The 19,303-nt window shown below is 34.1% G+C and overlaps 1 protein-coding gene across 3 annotated transcripts in view; it reads right to left on the bottom strand.

Annotated features, from left to right (window-relative positions):
• Kua (Plasmanylethanolamine desaturase Kua) overlaps positions 1–19,303 on the bottom strand; it is a 194,252-nt gene that overhangs the window by 69,839 nt on the left and 105,110 nt on the right. For all 3 annotated transcript variants that reach the window (XM_067765776.1, XM_067765778.1, XM_067765777.1), the window contains exons 3-4: positions 12,134–12,345; positions 11,845–12,063 (exon numbers count right to left, since the gene is read on the bottom strand). In XM_067765776.1, coding sequence (XP_067621877.1) covers positions 11,845–12,063; positions 12,134–12,345 — 431 coding nt within the window. The remainder of the gene's footprint in view (positions 1–11,844; positions 12,064–12,133; positions 12,346–19,303) is intronic.

The raw sequence follows: 19,303 nt of genomic DNA, 5'->3' as shown, positions 1-19,303 counted from the left end.
TATATGACACTACTTTGTTTTCTATGTATTTTTCTTGTATGTTCTCTTATATTTTCTGTCGAGAGAGCCAATAAGATTTCAGTACCGGTGTGTGTGAACTATATTTAAAAAAACTGACGAAATACAAGAAAAATACAAAGTAGTTCATTAAAAACAAACAAGCCAGTTTGTATTTCGATAGGGTTTTTGACAATAGACCGTTTTTTCTTTATTTTTTCTGACAAATGAAAATTTTGTTTTTAGTTTCAAAATTTTGTGCATAAAAACACAACTAAATTCAAAGTGTAAATTGTGTGTGCAAATGAGTTTTCAATAAGTGTACATTTTTCAGCTTTTCATAGTTAAGGAATTGACCTCCAGATTCTTGTGTTACACAAATATAGTGAACTTGGGTACAGAAATTCAAATTAAAAAGTTTTTCGCAATAATTTGAAAAACTCTACGCTTTCTCTGCTTTTTGCACTTAAAGGAGTAACCCTCCGTAATAGATTAAACTTTTAATAAAAATCAATAACTCTGAACTGAACACTTTTCGCCATGATATAAAATTAAAACGCTGTGGAACAGGAGCAATACTTTTGTGACTACATAAACCCTGTTTCAATCTTTTACGTCTCTGCACAGAACCCTAATTGACCGTTTTCAACCGAAACAACAATGGCAACCCAGATTTTCCCGTTATGCTCACTTAAGCGAGTGCCTGTCAGAAAGAAATCAACACACTTGTACTTGTACACTATGAGAAGGAGTCGTCAGGGTGATCAATTCTGTCGGCTTATTCTTGTCCAAAATTAAGAAAATTAAGATTTAAATTTATTAAGTAAACATTTAGTACAATTTAAAATTTCGGAATGAAGTCAGAGAAAAAAATTTTTATTTTTGATGAACGAATTTAAGCTTTAAAAGTAGATATTCCTCCCCTTTTCAGTTTAAATTCGTTCATTAGTGTAGGATATTTTAAATGGTTAAAATCTAATATTCATCAGCTAATGATCCAATTGGCAGACAGTTTTATGAAATTATCTTATATCTAAAATAGGTGCGATTAAAGGCAATTAAGTTTATTTATAACTTATTTGATATTAAATATGAAAAATAGTTTAGTAAATGATATTTAAGTTTATTTATACAACGGTATCGAAAAAGTTTTTTTTTTTCTCATTGCATTGTAATATGCAAATATAGTATAGTTATGCCAATTGGCAATTTGAAAATAATTTTATAAGTGTAAGTTTTTAGCTTTGTAACTCTTCGCTACTAAGTCGTATGTTTACATATTATATTATTTGTAAATTTGATACATTTAAGTTCGTTTTTTTTTTTTTTTTTTTGTGTTTTGGCATAGAAATGCGCCGCAAAGTAGTTATTATTTAAATATTACAATTTTGAATTTGTAAATTTTGTATTTGTAAATAAAGCATAACTTGCCTAGAGTTGTTTATTGTACTTTTTGTACACGGTTTTTGTGAACAGTCTTTAATTTTTTCTTTTCTTTATCAAAAACTTTTACATTCGTTCCATCTATTTCCTTAACTATGTACGGCCCCTGATATATGCTTGCATGTTTATCGCGCGGTTCGTTTTGTATTAGAACCTTATCATTTACGCTAATTTTTGACGGACAGGCATGTTTGTCATAATGATATTTATTTCGAACTTTGTGTTTGTTTAACAGTTCTTGCGCCAATACATGTGATTTTTGCATGCGGTATTTCGCCTCTTTCGCGTAATTCTCCACGTCATAAATTGGATCAACTTTTACTTTTTGAAGTTCATTCTGTAAAATGGGTTTTTTACCGAATACTAATTCGAACGGTGTAAATTTATTATCAAAAACTGTATTCGAAGTGGTATTGTGAAAAAACATGAAATACTTTAAGTATCCCAGTCCGACAACGTGTCATTAAGATATGCGCGCAAGTATTCGTTAAACACTCGATGGTTTCGTTCGATTGAACCTAACGTTTCATGATAATACGCTGTGGAAAAATCGTTTTTGACGTTTAAAAGTTTTGTCAGCTCTGAAAACACTTCCTTTTTATATCCCGTGCCTAGATCAGATTTGATAGAATTTATTGGGCCATATGTTAAAATAAATGACTCGAATATCGCAGAAGCTATGGTTTTCGCACTTTTATCCGGAATCGCTACTGTTACTAAGTATTTCGTTAAATCGCAAATTATGGTAACTGCGAACCTGTTACCATACTTTGATTCTGGACACGGTCCTATTGTATCAATGACTACTATTTCAAATGGTTTGCAAGGTGTTGGTGTTAACACCAGCTTTTCTTTGGTTTTTGTTTTAACTTTGTTTAAAAGACAATCATTACAACTTTTGATATATTTCGATATATCACGAGTCATATCCTTTCAATAAAATTTGATTTGTAATTTTGCATACAGATTTTTCATTCCGCAATGTCCACCAGAAAGGGGATCATTATGGTAAATTCTCATAAGATTTAGTTTTGTGCCTTCGTCTGTTATTGTCTCTACTGGATCTGTTAGAATAATTTCTAATGATTTTAAAATTTTATTTCCAATATTTTTGAAATTTGTAGTAGTGTAATGTTCGAACAAAATATCGTTTTTAGGCCATTCAATTTGCTTAATTTTGCGTTTACCGGCTTCTGATTCAAGCCTCGAAAGTAATTTCTCTAAAGTCCTTATTTCGTTAACAAGCTCAAAGCTAAGTAACTCGAGTTTCTTATGTTTATTATGCGCAAAAATTCTTAATTTGTTGTTTTATTATTTTTATCGTACGTAATTTCAGATCTTATTCGTGGAATATTTTTTGAAAAATTAAATGAAAATTTGTCGTAGACATGTAAAGTAATTTGTTTTTCGTCGTTATTGTCTGTTTTCCTATGTAAATTTTTGTCTTTTAAAATTTGTTAAGTTAAAGACCTAAGATAGTTTGCCTGTTTTGTCATTGACCTTGTCTGTACTGCCAAAATTTGTTTGTTAGCTTCTTTAATCTCATCGATTGTTATACGCGATAGTGCATCAGCACAAACGTTTTATTTACCTTTTATATATACAATGGTAAAGTTATATTCAGATAGTTCCAGTCTTATTTTCGAAAGTTTTGAAGATCGGTCTTTCATTTTGAATAAGTATACCAGAGGTCTATGATCTGACTTTACAATAAAATGGGTGCCATAAACGTATGGTCGAAATTGCTTGATTGCAAAGTAAGTAGCTAAAAGTTCTAACTCTGTAAGGGGTTTTTCTGTTCTGCTTTATTAAATGCTTTAGAAGCGAAACAAATTGGTAAATCACTACCTTGCTGTTCTTGACTTAAAATAGCGCCACAAAGTAATGCTGCTTTCAATGATAAAAATGCTCTTTCGCACTCTACATCCCATACGAATTCAACTCTTTTTCTGCTTAATCGGTTTAGAGGCGCTGCCAGAGATGCAAAATTAGGTATAAACCGTCTGTAATAGTTTGCAAACGCCACGAATCGTCGTACTGCGTCTTTATCAGTCGGTTTTGTATACTTTTTAACTGCGTTTATTTTGGAGTCGTCTGGCAACAAACCTTTGGCTGAACATTTGTGACCTAAAAATGTAATATAATAATGTAAATAATGTCGTAAAAAGTTGCATTTATTTGGGTTAAGTTTGAGATTGAAAGACCTACAGGTATCGAAAACGTTTGAAAGATTTTTAATATGGTGTGCTTCACTGCAACCTATGACGATAATATCGTCGACGTACAAAAATTCGACAGTGGGTGGTATACCCGAAAAAGCTATTGTCATCATTCGTGAGAATGAATTTGGTGCTATGTTTAAACCGAATGGAAGCACTTTCCATCTAAATGCACCGACCGAGGTGCTGAAAGAAGTAATGTCACGTGAGTCAGGATGCAAGGGGATTTGATAAAATCCTGAAAAAAGATCTAATGTGGAAAAATATTTTGCTCTACCGAGATTGTCTAAAATATCGTCAACTCTAGCTAGTGGAAATTTATCAGCAATGAGTTTTTTGTTTACTGCGCGAAAATCTACGCACATACGATAAGCTTTTTGACCATTAGTATGTTTCTTTGGGACTATAATCAAAGGACTATTGTAATTGGAATAACTGGGTTCAATCAAATCGTTGTCTAACAATTTATTTACTTGGCGATTTATTTCTTCGCGTTGAGAGTATGGCAATCTATAGTTTTTAAAATATACCGGCTCGTTGTCTGTCAGTCTTAATTTTTGCTCGTAGAAGTTATTTAAAGTCATTTTGTCCGTGTCAAGAGCGAAAATGTCGGCATAATCTATGCAAAGGTCAAATAATTTACTGTGAGCATGTTGAGGTATTTGCTTTTTTAAAATTGGAGTCAGTTTTTTCGTACGTTTGTCTTCTGTTTCTGTCTTGTTAATTGTATAAACATTATAATTTGAAAGTTTTTCTGTCCGAATACTGTTTCTTTTTACATACTTTATATCATCAGTGGTATTTATGACTTTTATTATTGGGTTACTGGAATTAACAATGCACCTAGCTGTGAAAACACCTTTTTCAATTTCCTGCGAGTCCACGAAAAGTGGCTCGGGCGAATCTCCTAAATCTAAAAGTCTGAATATTTCACATCTCGGAGGAATGATACCACTGTCGCTTCCTGTTCCGTGTAGGATTGGTATCGCAACTTTTTCATTACCTACTCAAAAGGAAATACTGTTTTTTCATAATTAATAATGCATTTGTTAATTTTCAGAAAATCTTTACCTAATATGCCATCGGATGGAATATTAAAATCTTCATTTACTACATGTAAAGTATGTTTAATAGAAGAGCTTGAAAAATTTAAATTTACGGTAATTTTACCTAAAGTCGAAACTGAATTTGAAGTAACACCGGTAATGTTAATAATTTCGTTCGTATTTAATGAAATATTACTCTTTAGGCATGATATTTTTATTAAAGAAATGTCTGCTTGAGTGTCTACCAGGAAAGAACAAAATGTTTGTGACTCGTTAAGTTGTAATTCAATGAAATCAGAGTAATTTAAATTTAAACAATAGATGCCTATTGGTGAGGGATGTTCACTTACTGGCTTAGTTCGTCCCCAGTGTTCGCTCCTGAGGGACACTGGCGTTTAAAGCGCGAACGTTTGCGTTTCGACCTCTACCGTTTGACGATCTTGAATTGTTGCTTCTATTGTTACTATTATTTGTATTTAAATTGGAATTAATATTTGGACGCGTATTATTATTGTTGTTATTCTGGTATCTATTTCCATTATAATTCCTATATCTTTGATTGTTGTTGCCGTTGTAGTTGCTGTTGTATGCAAATGAATTATTGTGTCTATAACCAGTATAGCCGGGGTTTGGGTAAAAGCCTCGATAACTACCACGTGAATTTCTGAATGTGTTGTTACCACGTGATCGAAAAGCTAAAACCTGACGCTCTGTTACTTCGTTATTTTGTTCTACAATTAATTTTGCTACTACGTCTTTCGGATCTGTAAATGCCGTCGAGGCTAAGATGGTTTTTACTAAATTTGATTTTGCATTTAAACGACACACGTTAACAGTTTGTTCGACTGCCATTTCGTGGGCTTTCGCTTGAGTGATCCCTTCAATAATAAGAGACCGCTCAAGTGAGTCAGCTAAATCTTCAACTTTTTTGGAAAAATCTGTATAATTGTTTCCGTTAACGTGCAACGCTGCAATTCTCCCTGATACAACTTTCGAGTTGTCTGGTTTGATCCTATTACTTAGAGCTGTTTTAATTTCATTGACTGAAGTTACTTGTGTTGGTATTGCTTCACGGGCTTTACCCCCTAATTTTGATTTTAAGAACGCTATAAAAGTATCAGTTAAATCTGCAGTAGCGAATTGTTCAAGTAATGCAATTTTGTCTATAAAAGAATCAAGTGCTAGAGGATCACCACTGTAGTTTTCTATAATAGAATTAGTACATGTGTTAATAAAAATTCTCTTTTCCTCTGGTGTTGCCATGATTTGATCGTTAAGATCTGGAGCTGAATTAGCAGAATGTGAGGCCTTTTTTGTACTATTTGGATCGTTAAGATCTGATTTTAAAGTAAAAGAAGTTGAAGTTAGTTTTGCACTATTTGAATCGTTGAGATTTGAATCTAAATTAGAAGTTGAATTTTTAATGGAAGAATTTTCGAAGCCTGGAAAATCTGTTGACAAAGAAAATCTATTTCCTGGTTTGTGACTTCTTCGGTCGAGGATGAAGCAAAACTTTCGTAGCTGAGTTTGAATTTTTTTGCACTTGCTTACCACTTCTAAAGTACATATGTAGTTGTCAGAACAGCAAAAATAATTCAGTTCAAACTATGAAATTAATAAAGTACTTATTTGAATGTCTGAATTTATATTTGAAGCTGAACTGTTAAAGAAAAATTTTGAAAAAGTGAAATGATTTGCTGGTGAATAGTCTCTACGGAAATATTTAACACTTTATTGGAAGAATTAATTGGAACTGCAGTATATTTGTATGGAAAATTTATAAAGGAATGTATTTGAATTCAAAATGTCACAAAAGTAGATAGGTATGAATTGGTAAAAAATTCACAAATTTGGTAGTCACGGACGCACCGCTTTATATGAAAATCTCAATTTGGTTTTTCACGGAACCACCGCATGTATATAAAAAAATGTAAATTGGTTTTTAACAAACCACCGTTTATAGAAATTTAATTGGTTTTTCACAAACCACCGTTTCATCAAAATCCACATTTTACGATATGTACGTGGAAATAGGTCAAAACGCCCGAAAATTGAAAAGAAAAATATTTGCGAAGGACTATTGAAAAATTGGCTTAAGAACACGTCAAGAGTTTAAGGAAATACCGTTTACAAAAATCACACTTTGGGTTCACTTTAATTCACTTGTAACATACATAGCCTGTAAAGTTCACATGCAGAAGAAAATATACGTGTGTAAAAATAATTGTACACATGCAAGCAAAACAAGTGTAGTATGTTGGAATAGATGTGGCTAACTATATCGTAGGCTTAAACACATGTAAATTAATTAATTCATAAAAATTGAAAAATGTGATTATAAAAAAAATTGAGGTTATTTTTAGGTGCTCCCTCGCCGCAGTCAAACAAAATTTGAGGTTATTTTGCGTGCATAGGTATAAAATGGCGTTTTTTTTTGGGCCCACAAATGGATGCCCCAATTCAAAAAATTAGGTTATTTTACTAGCGGCTGGCCCGCACGTCACGGTCGCCATGTAAACTATAGTATGTATGTATATAATAAATCACCAGAATTATTACCCAACTTGTGTTCTGTATAGATGCTGGTTTCCAAACTGGATTCCCACGTGTAGATTCTGGGTTTACAGATCTGCCATCTTGTCTTACTTGACTCAGGAGAACGCCGGCTCGTAGTATGTATGAGTGGATGCGGAAGGGGCGTATTAACGTAACTCACCGGTAGCTGCTTCATGTGGAAAGCCCAGCCGATCCCAAGTAGGGTTATTAATAAAGCACTCAATAAAAACACTTATTTGTTTTATACAATTAAGATTTAATGTTTTATTAATTTAATAAGTACTTGGGGAAAAATATATGACTGCCCCGTCTCGTGTCTTGAAAAATTCCCTATCTGCACATTTTTTGTACAGGGTTGTATTATTGATCATCAGCTGATGCTTGACGCATGGTTGTGTTTTGAATATTTGATGTGGTGGAATTGATTGGCTTAAGGTGCCATTACAGTACTTAGTTTTGTTATTTTATTGAAAAAAAAAGAAATCAATAAATACAAGTTTATTATTTATTATAAATAATACAGTTATTTTATTTAGTAAATATAATCATATAATTTTCGTTTTTACATCTTTTTAAAATGTATCACATTTTAAGATGAGTTTTGAAGCACCCTTTATGTATATTTATTTTAAAGCTTAGGCTTTCGCTATCAGAAGAGTAATAAATTTTTACAGAAATCAATAAAATTGGTAAAGCGGTTATCAAGATAAAACTGTTTATCATAAGTGGGCAGTGCTCAAAAATTTATTAGTTGTTCATCTTTGGCTCAAATACAATAATATTGAACAACTTTTAATAATTTTTCTTAGTTAAGTATTAATAAAATATTTGGTTTTTAAATTTTTCAAAATAAGAGTAAATTTATTTAATAAATTTTCAAGCAATGTTTATATACTTATCCCCTAGCGTACACATTTCACTTTTATAAGAATATAACATCTTAAAAGAAGTAAAGCGTCCATCAAGTTTGGTGGAGATTGATAACCTTGCTACTAAGACAAAACTTTTAATCATAAGTAGGTAGAGCCACACTCCTTCATAAAAATCGTAAGTTTATCTGATTTCATGTTCAAATACATCCTCATAAAAAAATCAAAGTTTGGCCTTCAGTTTTTAACAAGTTTTTTTTTTTTTAATTTTTCTAAAATTTTTCAAATTTGGCGAATTATTGTGAAGCACCCTGTTACTTTGGCACCCTGTGTTTTAAACTGTCCAAAGTCTAAATAATTAGCTTTCAGGTGCAGTATAAATCTTTAAAATATCTTCATTAGTTCAAAAGTTATGATTTTTGCAAAGGAAAAACTCAAAAGGCGCCATAGTGTCGGTGACGCGTCGGTGACGAAGAAGATTGCTCTGGCTTTTCGGCACAACAAAAAAGTCACTTTTTCTCGAAATTGAGTTAGTGCACGATTCGATATCTGTAAATATTGATCTTTCATGAAAATACTAATTTATGCTGGAATATCCAACATTCAGTTAATAAGATGGACATTTTCCCAAGAACTGCATTGTTCGCGGCATATAAACTTTTTATTTTCAATATTTCAACTTTTGCAACGCAAAAAATAATATTGTGACGTATATTAGCATCACTAAGCTGATACTAAGCAGCCACTCGTATGTAAAGAAATCAATCGTCATTTACACACATACATAAAAGGCAACGAATAGATACATACAAACACATGTAATCATCAGCCGAAGTTGGTTCTCACACATGCACATGCATATATGTAGCTCTATTACCAAGCAGGAGATACTGCAGAAGGCGAAACGTCTAGACTTTAGTAGAAATATTCGAATGAAGCAACGGAGAGTATAAAAGCAGCGCAAGCTGAGTAGTCTGTAATCAGTTTGATTTAAACACGCTATCAGTTGCGAAGTGAAGTATAATTGTGAAGTATAGTTGTACTACTCTTAAAGTAGTCTAATAAAGACCATTTTGCATTATTGAATATTGGAGTTATTTATTCAACAGTCTAGCAATTCGAACGTTATCAGAAGGTTTGGAATAAGCGGAATTTCCCCAGAATTCGTTAGAATATTGTAACGAATTTTGGGAAAATTCCGCTTATTTCAAACGTTCTGCTAACGTTCGAATCGCTAAACTGTTGAATAAATAACTCCAATATTGAATATTGCAAACAGGTCTTTATTTAGATTACTTTGAGAGTAGGACTTCATAATTATACTTCACAACCAATAGCGTTTTTAAATCAAAACTGATTAGTTATTATTGAGCTTGCGCTGATTTTATACTGTCAGTTTCCTCGTTCACCCATTTCTCCAAAGGTCTAGTAATTTCGCGAACAGTTGTATCTCATGCTTGGTTAGTTACCAGCTATATAAATGTATATCTGTAGTCCACGCCTCTCCCATATCCATATACGTATGTGTGAGTAACTACTTCGACTGATGACTACATATTTGTGTGTGTGATATATCTCTTCGTCGCCTTCTACATAAGAGTGTCTGCTTTATTGTTGTTGTGCATTTATTTAGTATCAGCTTAGTGATGCTAATATTCGTCACAATATTATTAAGGAAAAAGTCATTAAAGTTTACACCTTTTGAAAAACACTTCAAAAAGTTGAAAGAGCTCTGCGCAGCTACTAACTAAACGCTTTAGAAATATTTTGATTTATTTCTTTTGTATGGAAATAGGAACAGCCAAGAAATGTTGACATTTTACGTGCATGGTGATTTACGCACAATACACTTGGAATATTGAATATCAATTGATTTTAATAAGTGTTTTGCTTTGTTGCTTTGTTTGCCTTTTATAATGTCACTTTTTCCTTGAAGATCCGTATGCAGATCTGGAGAAAAACAAAAAATCCATGCCAAATGAAACACAAAAAATGCCAAAGGAAAATTTCTTTTGTAAAATTTTCTTATGAAGTACGAAGCGCGTAAAAAATTTTTACTACTATTTTGTACAGATTTTTAGGAATTCACCGGCAACTCTGGTTTTGCTAAGCAATAGTCAATTTTGCATTGTTTCTTAAGGGTTTCACGCAGCCAAGAAATTTTGACGTTTGACGTGCATGGTGATTCATCTCGGAGGTCGGCAGGACTACATTCTCCAAATTTCTGAGGAAACGGATGTGCTGCACTCACAGCTGGGGAGAATGTCCTGGGGCGCTGCCATTATTTATATGCGCCTTAAAAAGAGCGGTCCTGAAGACAATAACCCCAATACGCCAAAACCAAGGGAGGTAGAAAAGGGCCTCGAGAACCTGGAAGTAGCAACTTATGAAAACATATGACATAGGGGCAGTGGCGGAGGTGTTGGAAGCGGACAAAAATCTCAATATGCTAAAGCAGGGAAGGTAGAAAAATACCTCCGGGGAGTGTTTTTATCGTTAATAGAACAACAACAATAGTGGGAAAGCTTCTTATAAAAGGCGCTGACAACTGCGTACAACAGAGCTTGTCACCTGAGAAGATTTAAGGAAAGATCAAAGCCACCATGGTGGATTAAGGAGTTGAGTATTCCTAGAGGGCAAGTAGCGAGGAGTGCTGCATGTCGAGGAAGGTTTTATAAAAAATTCCCTGTGCGGCAATGAATAATGACATCGAAACCCCCAAAACTGGTATAATTTCACCAGCTTAGGGTACATGTTTATAACTTGGTTTCCAGCTCTCTTAAAAGCACAAGATTCAGGCAACATTTTCTGATATAAAATTTGTATGTAAGATGTCTTCGTTAATTTATATGATTTTAACCGGGTACTTACTGTCTTAGAAGTAACGGGTACATTTTTGGAACCGAGTGCTTTTTTAGAACCGGTTACTGTTTTGGAACCGGGTACGTTTTTTGAACAGGGTAATTTTTTTATACCTTCGGGTAATTTTTCAGAACCGGCCCTTTTTGGGACCGGCTACTTTTTTGGAACCAGGCACTTTTTCAGAAACGAGTACTTTTTTGGAATCGGTTTGAACCGAATACTTTTTTTGAGCCGGGCCATTTTTGGGAACTGGCACTTACCATAGAAAGCACAGTAGTAAGCACTTGTAACCGTATAATTAGTACCCGGGTATCATCAGCTCTAATATATATATGTATGAAAGCTCACATTGGGTATACAATGTTCGGTTTCGTCCAATCTTAGACTTGTGCGTGGGAGAAAATTAATTTTGAAATTTTATAATCCATACTTATAAGCGGAAAAATGATAACAAGTCAGAAAAAATCATTGCTTTTAAGAGGGAAATTTGTGTACATTGAAACAGAGCAATTTTTTTTACAGGTTTTCTAGTGCTTTTAACCGGGGTGTTTTAAAGGCGGGAAATACTTTTATCATTAATTATGAAATTTCGTGAAATATTTTGTATGTTCCTATTTTCGTAATAACAGTTATTTTCTTCGCAAGCGGCGGTATATATTAGAGATGGACTCCGGTCTTGATTTTGGCAAGAGATTGGTTATTGTTGGTAATTTTTTCTTTTTTTTAAATAATTGTTGAACCTAAATTTTTGCTAAGGATTTATATTAGTGAGCTTTTCTATATGACCAGCCCATTCCCTAAAAAGTAAGGCCCGAGTCCATCTCTACTCTGCCTGCATTTTGAACCACATACCTGATTTGTCATAGCAACAAATATTGAACACAAAAATAAATATGATATCCATCCGAAATCTTGTTGAATGTCTTGATGTGATTTCGTATTAAAGCTGTATGCTAAAAATCCCAATATGGGAATGCTAACCATAAAGTTATCACCGTTTGTTTCAATGAAATCGTGCCTTGTTATAGACGTTGGATCCAGATGATGTTCACGAAAAGGCCGTAAAAAGTTCTAATTCCATTAGAAATAGAAAAACTTGTATTATAATATAAAATATGCATCATGCAAAATTTAAGCCAACCTTTCCAATTACAGGTAAATCTACGCTCCCCCAAGTGTCTGCAGCCCAATGGACCAGTCCAGAACCAAAATCGGCTGTTATAATACCACATAATGCCGACACGAAGGCCACACTCAGTCTTTCAAAATGTATATGCTTTAGGATTAATATTAAGTCAGTAATCATAAGCGCTATACACGAATAAACGCAGATAATTTCTTGTAAACGTTTTCCTGTAATGTAAAAAGGTAAATGGTATTTTTAATTTGTAAATATACAAAATTTGATCAAAAAAACTCTATTAGGGCACACAAGCTTGTAGTAAATTCCCATTTACCATGCTGAAATAAATATTCAGGTATTTTCATCCCATTGACGTTTTTCCTAATTCAGACAAGATCGGCATGCTTATTTTAAATAGTCTATCATGCAATACTGAACTTGAATTCTACCCCGATCAGAGTAGATTTGACTATAATAATTTTACTATACAAATAAAATGCACTTCGTAAGCCGATACCAGAATATTTAGGATAAATATATTAGAGTAATTTCATATTAGAGCTTATGATTAATTATTCGTGAGTCTGGACTTCTCGAATCTCGAAATATGTACTGGTAAAACTGCCGAGCTTTACTACAATGAATTTAATCGCTGCATTGCCAATATTATGTCTCAGCAAAATTTTTAGCAACAAGCACTTCAGCCACCATCGATTACATAACGGGCTCCAATGTAATCAAGATATATCGCACTTGTTACGTTAAAGTGTAACAACTCTAAATTTAAAAATTTTAGTTTTTGCAAGAACACAATGTACAGTGGTCATCTCTACCCACTGTAAAAATCGTTCAGTGGTTTGTCTAGTCTTTCGTTAAAAAAAACCGTTATGACTCTCTCTTTGTTTTCAGAATTACTTCTTTAGACTCAACGAAAGAGTTACATTTTTAGTTGTCTCCAAGTGTTTGAACAAATTGGTTCGTTAGTGTAACACATAAAGTGTAACATTTTAAATTGTGCCTATTTACAACATATAACGGTTTGTTTAAGTTACGTGTTATTTCAGTTTATCACTCTTTAGTTTCATTAGGTAAGTTTATTCTGTGTTATATCGTATTGTTACCAAATAATACCACCATGTATATAAAAAAATGTCAGGAAAAGAGTAATAACTCAAAAATTTGTTATTTTCGTGCAACTACTAAACAAATAAAAATGAAACAACGGTTATATTATTTTTAATGATATTTTCGTGCAATAACATTTTTTTTCCTTGTAATATATTATTAATATTTACGGAAACAATTTTTCGTTGCTACTGAAAATGTTCAAATTTTGAGTTGTTAAACTTTAACGTAAAAGTGCGATATATAGATCCCGGTGACCCTTTCCATTGCCAATTATAACTGCCACATTACATTACAAAAGCGCTTTTGAGTAATGCACAAAGTAAGCGAATAAGAAGAAGACGACGTGACATGAAGTATTCTAATTATGCATTACAAAATGACTTCTTAGCGCTTTCGCCTGGGTTAAGGTGTTTTGATGAGGTTGGTACTGTATTCAACAACATTCGTTGCATAACAAATCCGTATCTAGGTAAGCACAAATCTTAGTGGGATAAAGCTTACGGTATTTTCTGGACCACAAGCAAAAATTTACTCATAACCTCAAGTAAAAAACATCGATTTGCATAGAATAAATGCAGCGATTAAATTAAATGTGGAGAAGGTTAACTAGAATTGCGAGATACGAGAAGCCGAGCTCTTAAGTTTCGAAGTTCTTTCGGTGTTCGAAATGAAATTGTAAGTTCCACTTTATATTTCCCAATGGAATTAGGAACAAGTTTTGCAGGTAAATAATAGAGCAAAATAGAGCTGCTTAAAAAGTCAGGTTATGTGTTTGACTTCACATTTATTATTGCAGTATGCCCATTCACTAAATATGTTTGTTTTTTTTTTCGTAAACATTCATGAACAAATGTAAAAAGGCTAGACGAAAACCCCGAAACACATAAACTTAATTTTCGGCCGGCGAATTCGAATCTGTACTCCATTTCTTTACACGGTTAAAGTTAAGCTGTAAAGCATGATTTTCGTTTTCCGAGAGACTGACGTTGCAGAAGCGTGAACCATGACAAAATTAAATGAGGCGGCTTTGGAAGAGTTCGAGAGAAAATTTCTTCGAAAGATTGAGATACCTTTACGCGTCGGCGAAAGCAAGTACCGAAGAAGATTTAATGATGAGTTGTACGAGCCTTATGCAGACACCAACAGAGTCCAGCGAATTGAAACACAGACTAGGTCATGTTATGCGATTGAAAGATGATGTCAAAAATGTATTATTTTCGGAACCCGCCTATGGAGGCTTAGGAAGAGGGCAGCCCCACTCAGCTGGAAAGTGAAGGTGTAAAACGATCTTTATTCTTTGGTGCTGTCAATCTTATTTTAAGATTTTGAGCAGTAAATTCAGTTTTTTGGTTGCGTTTTTCAACTCAAAATTAGACTTTTTAAACTTTTTTGTTTTATTTTAAAATAATTTTGAGGTTTTATACTCATTTTGCAGTTAAATTAAAAATTCAAGCCGAAGTTGGAGGGCTAGGTCGCTTGACCTAGCTAGTTGTTCGGTGGGATGCCATAGTTTGTGACAATTTAGCACACCCCGTTTGTTCAGGATTTCATTATGCTCTTTTATGTTTAGCTCTTTTGCTTCACTCTGTCATAAAGGACATGCCGTTGCAGTTTTGAGGGCAGCATTTTAGCAGGCCTACAGCTTTTTCCATTGTGTGTAGCTGGTGCTTCAAACATAAGTACTGCATTTAGCACCGTGACACGTCGCGAAGCGCCCAAAGGTAGACAATTTATTGAATAGATTTTTTTATGAAAGGCTGTAGAATGCATAATTTTAGTTGTTTCACACAATAGTTTTTAAAATAGCGCGCTTTTATCAGGACTTCCTCAATTTTTGAGAATGGATAATTTTACCCATATTTTTTCTTACAAAAAAATAATATGGCAACCGTACTTTTTTTAATATATTGATTAGGTGATGAGTGCCGTTATCTTTCGAAAAAGCCAAAATTCAAGTACATCCTAGGCTGAAACTTTAGAAGATAATAAAAAAAAACCTCCCAACTTCACCGTAAATTTTTGATATTAGCTCTGTTTTTTTATATCTATATACATATACGCTTAAACTTTCTATGGACTGCTAAGCGTTAAACTTTATACACACTTCTGAAATTGCTGCGCAGAAATTAGTACTCCTAAACTTCAATACGCCTTATACACAAATGCAACTGAACTATGTGTCTTTGTTTCACCTCTACACTACCCCTATATATTACCTCTACAAATGGTGTATGTCACTATTCACCGCAACCGATTCAGCTATAGGTTATACACTATGGCCAACAGAGGTGTGTGTCTCCGCTTTTCGGTACAACCCATTCTGTAGCCAGTTATTTAACCACTTCCGCCAGATGCGTCCTAAACATTACCTAAGTGAGGATAAGCGTTTTTTTATTCGCAAACGTAGACTTATATACGTGTAAAATACACGAATATTGTGTCATAAGTAAAGTTAGCTCAAAAGTAATACTAGTGAAAAAGCATGATTCAATTACTAGGGGTTTGTTTTCCAATGATTACAGAGCTTTGACGCTCCCCAATTTAAAAGTCTGGAAGGGTTGCTTTTACGAAGTAAAGAAAATGGGGAATAATGATATCCCCTTCAGCGAGAATTGTAGTTGAAAAGGAGCTTCAGAAGTATATTAGTAGTGGTAATAAATTTGTAAACGCCAACAGTTTCTGGGGGAAATAATCCATTTTCTACTAAATATTTCGTGAATTGATAAAGCGTTATGTTGGTTTGGTATTTCTTTCAGAATTTGGTTGAAGAATGCCGTACGTTAGAATTTTATTCAAAAATACACCATCTCAAAATGTTTTCCAAAAACTCACTATCTTAGCATAAGTTCCATAAATTTTGATATAAGAGGGATGAAAAGCATTCTGAAATAAGGCGTCCTTCAACCTTATTCTGATATAGGGCGTTTTTGTGACAGATCCTGAAATGGTAAATTTTTGAAAAATATTTTGGGATAGGACGTATTTTTAAGCGCGACAGTCGAACTATTTTATAAGAAAAGAAAAACACAATTTTTTTAGCAGCGTGAGCGCTTTAAAACTTTTCGCCATATTTTTGCGACTGTAACTAACTGAACAAAAGTGAAATGATTTTTATGCCGGTCAAAGTGGACTGACATTTCGGTTAGTTTTTAGTAAATATTTAGTATATAATAACATAGTAAATGAATGTTCAAGTTTACATATATGCAAATGAGAAGAGAAACTCCAAAATAGTAAAGACTAGCAGACCCGTCAGACGTTGTTCTGCCCTAAATTAGGTCTCTCTGCACACATTTTATAAGCTTTTTCCGTCTAACTCTGCCCCCCCCCCCCCCCCCCCCTCACACTTTTTATACTCAGTTGAGCAGAGCTCACAGAGTATATTAACTTTGATTGGATAACGGTTGGTTATACAGTTATAAAGGAATCGAGATAGATATAGACTTCCATATATCAAAATCATCAGTATCGAAAAAAAATTCGATTGAGCCATGACCGTCCGTCCGTCCGTCCGTCTGTCCGTTAACACGATAACTTGAGTAAATTTTGAGGTATCTTGATGAAATTTGCTATGTAGGTTCCTGGGCGCTCATCTCAGATCGCTATTTAAAATGAACGATATCGGACAATAACCACGCCCACTTTTTCGATATCGAAAATTTCGAAAAATCGAAAAAGTCCGATAATTCATTACCAAATACTGATTAAGCGATGAAACTTGGTAGGTGAGTTGGACATATGACGCAGAATAGAAAACTAGTAAAATTTTGGACAATGGGCGTGGCACCGCCCACTTTTAAAAGAAGGTAATTTAGAAGTTTTGCAAGCTGTAGTTTGGCAGTCGTTGAAGATATCACGATGAAATTTTGGAGGAACGTTACTCTTATTACTATATGTCTGCTTAATAAAAATTAGCAAAATCGGAGAACGACCACGCCCACTTTTTAAAAAAAAAAGTTTTTTTAATTCAAATTTTAAAAGAAAAGTTAATATCTTTACAGTATATAAGTAAATTATGTCAACATTCAACTCCAGTAATGATATGTTGCAACAAAACACAAAAATAAAAGAAAATTTCAAAATGGGCGTGGCTCCGCCCTTTTTCATTTAATTTGTATAGGATACTTTTAATGCCATAAGTCGAACAAAAATTTACCAATCCTTGTGAAATTTGGTAGAGGCTTAGATTCTAGGACTGTTCTAGAACTGTTTTCTGTGAAAAAGGGCGAAATCGGTTGAAGCCACGCCCAGTTTTTATACACAGTCGACCGTCTGTCCTTCCGCTCGGCCGTTAACACGATAACTTGAGCAAAAATTGATATATCTTTACTAAACTCAGTTCACGTACTTATCTGACCTCACTTTGTATTGGTGTAAAAAATGGCCGAAATCCGACTATGACCACGCCCACTTTTTCGATATCGAAAATTACGAAAAATGAAAAAATGCCATAATTATATGTATACCAAATACGAAAAAAGGGATGAAACATGGTAATTGTATTGGTCTATTGACGCAAAATATAACTTTAGAAAAAAACTTGGTAAAATGAGTGTGACACCTACCATATTAAGTAGAAGAAAATGAAAAAGTTTTGCAGGCCGAAATCAAAAGCCCTTGGAATCTTGGAAGGAATACTGTTCGTGGTATTACATATATAAATAAATTAGCGGTACCCGACAGATGATGTTCTGGATCACCCTGGTCCACATTTTGGTCGATATCTCGAAAACGCCTTCACATATACAATTAAGGGCCACCCCCATCTTAAAACCTTCATTAATACCTCTAATTTGATACACATATCGTACAAACGCATTCTAGAGTCACCCCTGGTCCACGTTTATGACGATATCTCGAAAAGGCGTCCACATATAGAACTAAGGCCCACTCCTTTTTAAAATACTTATTAACACCTTTCATTTGATACCCCTATCGTACAAAAAAATTCTAGAGTCATTCCTGGCCCACCTTTATGGCGATATCTCGAAAAGGCATCCACCTATAGAACTAAGGCCCACGCCGTTTTAAAATACTCATTAGCACCTTTCATTTGATACCCATATCGTACAAACAAATTCTAGAGTCACCCCTGGTCCACCTTTATGGCGATTTCTCGAAAAGGCGTCCACCTATAGAACTAAGGCCCACGCCCTTTTAAAATACTCATTAACACCTTTTATTTGATACCCATATTGTACAAACGCATTCTAGAGTCACCCCTGGTCCACGTTTATGGCGATATCCCGAAAAGGCGTCCACCCATACAACCAAAGCCCACTCCCTTTTAAAACACTTATTAACACCTTTCGTTTGATACTCATATTGTACAAACGCATTCTAGAGTCAACCCTGGTCCACTTTTATAACGATATTCCGAAAAGGCGTCCACCTATTGAAATAAGGCCCACTCCCTTTTAAAATACTCATTAGCACCTTTCATTTGATACCCATGTAGTACAAACAAATTCTAGAGTCACCCCTGGTCCACCTTTATGGTCGAAAAGGCGTCCACATATAGAACAAAGGCCCACGCCCTCTTAAAATACTCATTAACATCTTTCATTTGATACTCATATCGTACAAACAAATTCTAGAGCCACTCCTGGTCCATCTTTATGACGATATCTCGAAAAGGCGTCCATCTATAGAACTTAGGCCCATGTCCTTTTAAAATACTCATTAATACCTTTCATTTGATACCCATATCGTACAAAATAAATTCTAGAGTCACCCCTGGTCCACCTTTATGGCGATATCTCGAAAAGGCGTCCACCTATAGAACTTAGGCTCACTCCCTTTTAAAATTATCATTAACACATTTCATTTGATACCCATATCGTACAAACAATTCTAGAGTCAGGCCTGGTCCACCTTTATGGCGATATCCCTAAATGGCGTCCATCTATAGAACTATGGCCCACTTCCTCTTAAAATACTCTTTAATACCTTCCATTTGATACACATGTCATACAAACACATTCCAGGGTTACCCTAGGTTCTTTTTACAACATGGTGATTTTCCCTTACTTTGCCTCCACAGCTCTCAACTGAGTATGT

This window comes from Eurosta solidaginis, chromosome 2 (genome assembly GCF_040869045.1).
Source record: "Eurosta solidaginis isolate ZX-2024a chromosome 2, ASM4086904v1, whole genome shotgun sequence".
In the NCBI taxonomy this organism is placed as follows: domain Eukaryota; kingdom Metazoa; phylum Arthropoda; class Insecta; order Diptera; family Tephritidae; genus Eurosta; species Eurosta solidaginis.
The sequence above is the reverse complement of the archived record's forward strand: the minus strand, read 5'-3'. Positions and strand labels throughout refer to the sequence as shown.